Genomic DNA, 7,485 nt, shown 5'->3' with positions numbered 1-7,485 from the left:
CCCCCTGGATCGAATGAACGGGGGGTATAATTGTTTTTGGCTTGTCTTTCTTTGTATGTGTGTGCGTGTCACGTGTGTGTGTGGTCCAAAACTTTTACCAAAACTTAAACGTTTGATCATAACTTTGAAATATTGAAAACAGCAACTTGATATTTGGATTACATGCGTATCTCATAGTGCTGCAACAATACGCCAAAAACCGTATTGCAATATATTGTCGTTGTTATGATGGAAGTATTGTTGACACTGGAATATTATGGTCTTCTTGAAATTTTATAGGTTGCCCTGATGTTGTATGCTGTTGAAAATGGTAAAGTCAATGAGTGGAAGGGAAGGCAGATGAAGGACATAGTAGTAGAAGGTTTGATTATAAGAATTTATTAATATAATTCATTTTACTGAATTGGGATGGAGAATTTTTGATACTTTCTCTCCTATGGCTGTCAGTAAATTCGACTGAATGATCATTCTTCAGAACAAAACAGAGCGCTTGAGAACAGACAAACGATGTAAAACATTGTTTGAAAGGCGGGGCCCTTGTTTTTGGCCACGTTAATTCAATAAGTCTAAAATTTACGTGGTAAAAATAGGCCAAACCTATTTTATGTGCCTTGAAAATTGTTTATCCTCTCAAAGAAATGCTAATGCAACAAAATACTTTTTAACAACCTTGAAGTATTGAAAATATTTACTGTCATATCAAGAGTGACTTCTGGTTATTTTTTCTATAACTAGTTATTTCTAAAATAAAAAATCATTTTTTACAGATTTACCTCTTCCAATTGAAGACGAAGATGGCCATCAAGAAGGTAAAATAGTTATTTATACCCATAATAGATCATTGGCCACTGTTCATTTGTATTATGAAAGTGGTCCATAACAGAGTCATTGTTATGGTAGCCCATTAAAAAAAAAAAAGAAGTATAGGAATACCTTAAGATTTGGACACCTTATGAAATAGTTTATATGCTCAATTAGACATTTCTGTTTCTGAGTTATTTTAATGATTTAAAGGATAAATAACTTAACTTGCAAGTATGAAGATTTTCTGATTTAAATTGTAAGCAGGTCTTATAACATATTTTAGTGGGGGATATGTGTGTTGTTATTTTGTGTACATCTCATACCTTAAACCGAAAAGCATAAAAAAACACTTTAGAAGTGCTTTTGGAAAACAAAACATTTCCTTTGTTATTTCTGTTATCATATAATAAAGGCTCACCTATTGATGATAAAGACAAGACCCAAGTGTAGACTATATATTCTAGTACAATTTTCCATTGTCCAAGCAAATATATATTTATGCCACCCTTCGAAGAAGAGGGGGTATTTTGCTTTGCACATGTCGGTCTGTCGGTCGGTCCGTCCACCAGGTGGTTTCCCGGATGATAACTCAAGAACGCTTGGGGCTAGGATCATGAAACTTCATAGGTACATTGATCATGACTTGCAGATGACCCCTATTGATTTTGAGGTCACTAGGTCAAAGGTCAAGGTCACAGTGACCCGAAATAGTAAAATGGTTTCTGGATGATAACTCAAGAACGCATACGCCTAGGATCATGAAACTTCATGGGTAGATTGATCATGACTCGCAGATGACCCCTACAGATTTTGAGGTCACTAGGTCAAAGGTCAAGGTCACGGTGACCAGAAATAGTAAAATGGTTTCCGGATGATAACTCAAGAACGCATACGGCTAGGATCATGAAACTTCATGGGTAGATTGATCATTACTCGCAGATGACCCCTATTGATTTTGAGGTCAAGGTCACGGTGACCCGAAATAGTTAAATGGTTTTCGGATGATACTCAAGAACGCTTTTGCCTAGGATCATGACACTTCATTAGTACATTGATCGTGACTCGCAGATAACCCCTATTGATTTTCAGGTCACTAGGTCAAAGGTCAAGGTCACAGTGACAAAAAACGTATTCACACAATGGCTTCCACTACAACGGACAGCCCATATGGGGGGGCATGCATGTTTTCTATAGATTTCAGCAAGACCCACCAATGGATAATAGACATACAAGACCCCACTGTTGACATTATATGTTTACAGGCATTGAGGCAACTGTTAAAGACACCCACAGTCTAGAATCTATACAGGAGTCAGAGCCTCTCATGATACAACAGGCCAGTGTTAACTGTGCTGATCATATGCAATCTACAGGTTTCACTTTGGTTCTTTCAGAGTCCATGTCAACTGCTGACAGTGAAGAGCCAGGCAGTCTGACCCATGATAGGAGGGAGCCAAGTGAAGAGCCAGCCAGTCTGACCCATGATAGGAGGGAGCCAAGTGAAGAGCCAGCCAGTCTGACCCATGGTATTTCTATTATCATATAATAAAGGCCCACCTATTGATGATAAAGACATGACCCAACTGTAGACTATATATTCTAGTACAATTTTCTGTTGTCCAAGCCAATATATATTTATGCCCCCCTTCGAAGAAGAGGGGGGATATTGCTTTGCTCATGTCAATCGGTCCGTCTGTCCACCAGGTGGTCGTCAGACGATAACTCAAGAACGCTTGGGCCTAGGATCATGAAACTTCATAGGTACATTGATCATGACTTGCAGATGACCCCTTTTGATTTTGAGGTCAAAGGTCAAGGTGACCCGAAATTGTACAATGGTTTCTGGATTATAACTCAGAACGCATACGCCTAGGATCATGAAACTTCATAGGTAGTTTGATCATGACTCGCAGATGACCCCTATTGATTTTGAGGTCACACGGTCAAGGTCACGGTGACCCGAAATAGTAAAATGATTTTCGGATTATAACTCAAGAACGCTTTTGCCTAGGATCATGACACTTCATATGTACATTGATCGTGACTTGCAGATGACCCCTATTGATTTCAGGTCACTAGGTCAAAGGTCAAGGTCACAGTGACAAAAAACGTATTCACACAATGGCTGCCACTACAACGGACAGGCCATATGGGGGGCATGCATGTTTTCTATAGATTTCAGCAAGACCCACCAATGAATAATAGACATACAAGACCCCACTGTTGACATTATATGTTTACAGTCATTGAGGCAACTGTTGAAGACACCCACAGTCTAGAATCTGTACAGGAGTCAGAGCCTCTCGTGATACAACATGCCAGTGTTGACTGTGCTTATCATATGCAATCTACAGGTTTCACTTTGGTTCTTTCAGAGTCCATGTCAACTGCTGCCAGTGAAGGGCCAGCCAGTCTGACCCATGATGAAATGAGGCAGCCAAATCCTCAAGGTATGAACTAAATTTGAAGACGGGTTTCTCTGCATTTTCTATCATTATGTGACAGAGTCTTATGTCATGACTGTATTAAAGTAAATGAGTAGTCCAAGTCAAGTGTGATGCTCTAGACGACCTCCTCTGTGATCTACAGGGTTACAACAATGTGCTTGTAAAAGTCCTTGTAAAGTACAAAGTAGGCAGTTTGCTATGGAAGTTAATGTTAAGTACTTGTTCTTCCAAGAAATGATAGTTCTGCGAACTGTCAGTTCTTATATGTGTGAAAAATTGTTTTAAACTGGTGTTAAAACAGTTTCAGTTCATTTTACCTCCTAACATGTTCAGGTTTTGTGCATTTTTATCAGGAAAACCTTGCTCTACAATATTCAATCATTGTATCACTTGCGGTGTTCTGCCGTGAAATTTTACTGTTGGGGACCCTTTAGGATTACAAAAGTGGGGACAAAAAGAAAAAATATGGGGACACAGAAATATTTTTGTAGCAGAATTAAATGTGTGGAAACTAATAACCTTTAACTTGATTAAACTTGCTTAAACTTCTAACAGTCAGGTTGTAACATTGTTATTAAAACTGGAACATTCAAACAACTTTTTAACACTGTCAAACAGTTGTCAACATATTTACAAAACTTTGAACAGATTTATGGTCATTGGACTCCGCATGGCATGTCAAAGTACTTGTTCGATAATTAGAAATACCGATAGTAAAGGCGTTTTCTTTTTTGCTTTATGCACAATCTGCATGTCATTTTGTTGTTGTCAAACAGTGACCAAGGACATTTTTGAAGCCAATTTTCTTGTAATGTACGTTTAAGGGCAGACTTTTTCGTAATTGCTAAACAATGTAGGGACTTGGGAAGACTCTGTTGGGTTAACAACCCAACAGAGTCTTCCCATTTTCTAATTTTACTTGCCGGAGGAAAAAAAATAAATGGATTTTTTTTTCTCTGGCCTGTCACTTTAAGCCATTTTGATAGTTTCGGAAATTTCCTTGATATCTGATTGGTTGTTATAATCTCAACTTACCAATGAAATAGAGTGTTAATATTAAATAAATTAACCATTGGCTGCGAAATGAGTTATGTACAATGAAATAGTTTGTTCTGGTTACACATTCACTCGATTACTTTACCGACTTACAAATTGAATCGATTAGTTTTTATTTCTAATTCATGTGCGCCCGCGGACCCATATACAGAAAACGGGTGGGGACAAATATTTGTTTTTTGCGACAATAACACAAGGGCGCATCCACGGCAGAACACTGACTTGTTATGTTGATACTTTGTGTGCAAGGATCAATTCAGTAGAAAAGTCAACAAAATAAACGGCTTACAGTCACTGACCAAATGAGTTTGCTGCTTAGAGTGTATATTTTTCCAAAAAATATTTGAAAATTTCCCCTCTTGGAAGTGTAGTTCAATTTTAATCAATACCTCGTTTAAATAATTCACAGAAAAGCCAAAAAATGTTGATCTTTGAACATAAACATAACATGTTGATGACAAAAAAAGTTGGAATAATGTTTTTCGCTCTGTGTATGGTGAATTATGGTGTTACAACTTGATTTTGTATGTTACTTGCTTAGAATTGAAATTTCCCCTTTTATGCGTGAATTATCCCCCTCTCAGGGGACCCGACCCCTTTCCCCCAAAACTGAAAAAACACTGACATGATACTCATTGCTATTTTATTTTTTATATCTATTCTTGTTTTAGGGACAGGGACAAGAAAAGGAATGAAACGAAAGTGGGCCAGCGAAGAGAACATATGTTTCATGAACTTTTTTAGAGATGAATTAAGAGAAAAATAATGCCATCTGGCTCAAAAATAATGGGGTCCCTAAAAATACTTACCGGAAGAACAGTGGCCCAGATAAGGGCAAGGGTCCATAACATTATTATGAAAAAACAAAAATGGAAAAAGAATTGTTGAACTGTGGAATATGTTTATGCCCCTGGTAGGGTGGCATATAGCAGTTGAACTGTCCGTCAGTCAGTCAGTCTGTCCATCTGGCCGAAAACTTATATGGCCATAACTTTTTCAATATTGAACATAGCAACTTGATATTTATACCCCTATTACAATTGGTAATGGGGGCTATATAGGAGTCACGTTTGTCGGTCTGTCCCGATATTTCATCCGATCTTCACCAAACTTGGTCAGTAGTTGTATGTAGATAATGTCTAGGTCAGTTTGAATATGGGTCATGCCAGGTCAAAAACTAGGTCATGGGGTCACTTAGTATGTTTTAAACTGTAAGTTTGTACGGACCATAGCTATGTCATTTATTGTTACATTTTTAAATGACTCGGTACATTTGTTCACCATCATGGAACGGTGTGTCGCGTTAAAAAAAATTACGTCAATATCTCAAAGGTCAAGGTCACACTTGGGAGTTCAAAGGTCAAATGCTTGTCCGGGCCATAGCTTTGTTTTTTATTGTGAGATTTTAAAATCATTTGGCACATTTGTTCACCATCATTGAACAGTGTGTCGGGCGAAAGAATTACGTCGATATTTCCAAGAACAAGGGCACAATTTGAGTTTAAAGGTAAAAAATGGCCATAATTGAGCTTGTCTGGGCAATAACTATGTTGTTTATTGTGCGATTTTAAAATCGTTGGCTCTTTTGTTCACCATCATTTGACGGTGTGTCGCGCGAAAGAATTATGTCGATATCTCCAAGGTCAAGTTCGTAGTTTTAGTTCAAAGGTCAAAAATGGCAATAAATTATCTTGTCTGGGCCATAAATATGTCATTCATTGTAAGATTTTAAAATGACTGTACATCAATTTTGTTCAAAGTCATTGGAAGGCTTGTCATGTGAAAGAATTCAAGAGTTCAAAGGTCAAAATGGCTATAAATGATAATGGCATAATGATTCTTAAAAAATCGCCATAAATTGTATTATCTTGTTTTGTGAAGACAGCATACAAAATAATCAATCAATCAATGCGGTATGTGGGGGTAACAGACAAAGCTCCAGTTGGCATGCATGTGCATCTTGTGAAGCTGCACATATTGAGTGGTGAAAAGTGAAGGTCAAGGTAATTCTTCAAGGTTAAATGTTAAATATATTGCTTTTGTCCGTCCGTCTGAAAACTTTAAAATTGTGCCATAACTTTTGAGCTCACCTGAGTGCAACATGCTCATGGTGAGCTTTTGTGATTGCCTTTTGTGCGTTGTATGTCGTCAACATTTTGCCTTGTGAACACTCTAGATTCCACATTTATTGTCTGATCTTCATGAAATTTTGCAGAACATTTGTCACATTGATACCTCGACTGAGTTCGAAACTGGGTCATGCTGGGTCAAAAATTAGGTCACTAGGTAAAAAAAACAACAAAAAAACTTGTGAACACTGTACAAGTCCAATCTTCATGTAACTTTGTCAAAATGTTTGTCTAAATGATATTTTGGTTGAGTTAAAAATTGGTTCCGGTCCGTTGAAAAACATGGCCGCCAGGGGCGGGGCAGTAAAAAAATTTCCTTATATGGCTATAGAGAAACCTTGTGAACACTTTAGAAGTCAAAATGTTTGCCTTATCATCATGAAACTTAATCAAAACATTGGTTTTATTTATATTTTGGACGAGTTCGAAAATGGTCCAGATCAGTGAAAAAACATGGCCGCCAAGGGGCGGGGGAGTTTTTCTTATATGTCTTTAGTTAAACATTGCTAACACTCTAGAGGCCACATTTATTGTCCATTCTTCATGAAATTTGGTCAGAAGTTTGGTCTCAATGATATCTTAGACGAGCTGAAATGGTTACGTTTGCTTGAAAAACATGGCTGCCAAAGGGCGGGGCATTTTTCCTTATATGGCTATAGTAAAACGTTGTGAACACTCTAGAGGCCACATTTATTGTCCAATCTTCATGAAATTTGGTCAGAATATTTGTCTCATTAATATCTTGGATGGGTTTGAAATTATTATGTTTGCTTGAAAAACATGGCTGCCATGGGGCGGGGCATTTTTCCTTATAAAATGGCTATTGTAAAATCTTGTTAACACTCTTGAGGCCACATTTATTTTCCGATCTTCATGAAACTTGGTCAGAATATTCATCCCAAAAAATATCGTGGACAAGTTAAAAAATGATGCTGGTTGGTTGAAAAACATGTCCGCCAGGGGGTGGGGCATTTTACCTTATATGGCTATAGTAAAACTTTGTTAACACTCTAGAGGCCACATTTATTTTCTTATCTTCATGAAACTTG

At 37.5% G+C, this 7,485-nt stretch overlaps 1 protein-coding gene across 1 annotated transcript; it reads left to right on the top strand.

Annotated features, from left to right (window-relative positions):
• Nucleotides 1-267: 267 nt before the first annotated feature.
• Nucleotides 268-7,191, top strand: LOC127869028 (uncharacterized). The gene is made up of 5 exons (XM_052411283.1): nucleotides 268-361; nucleotides 768-809; nucleotides 2,199-2,330; nucleotides 3,180-3,254; nucleotides 4,979-7,191. Exons 1-5 carry the CDS (start codon nucleotides 289-291, stop codon nucleotides 5,071-5,073), a joined length of 417 nt encoding a protein of 138 aa, XP_052267243.1. The 5' UTR covers nucleotides 268-288; the 3' UTR covers nucleotides 5,074-7,191.
• Nucleotides 7,192-7,485: the final 294 nt, after the last annotated feature.

Source organism: Dreissena polymorpha, chromosome 2 (assembly GCF_020536995.1).
Source record: "Dreissena polymorpha isolate Duluth1 chromosome 2, UMN_Dpol_1.0, whole genome shotgun sequence".
NCBI lineage: Eukaryota > Metazoa > Mollusca > Bivalvia > Myida > Dreissenidae > Dreissena > Dreissena polymorpha.
This window is presented reverse-complemented; position numbering and strand designations above follow the sequence as displayed.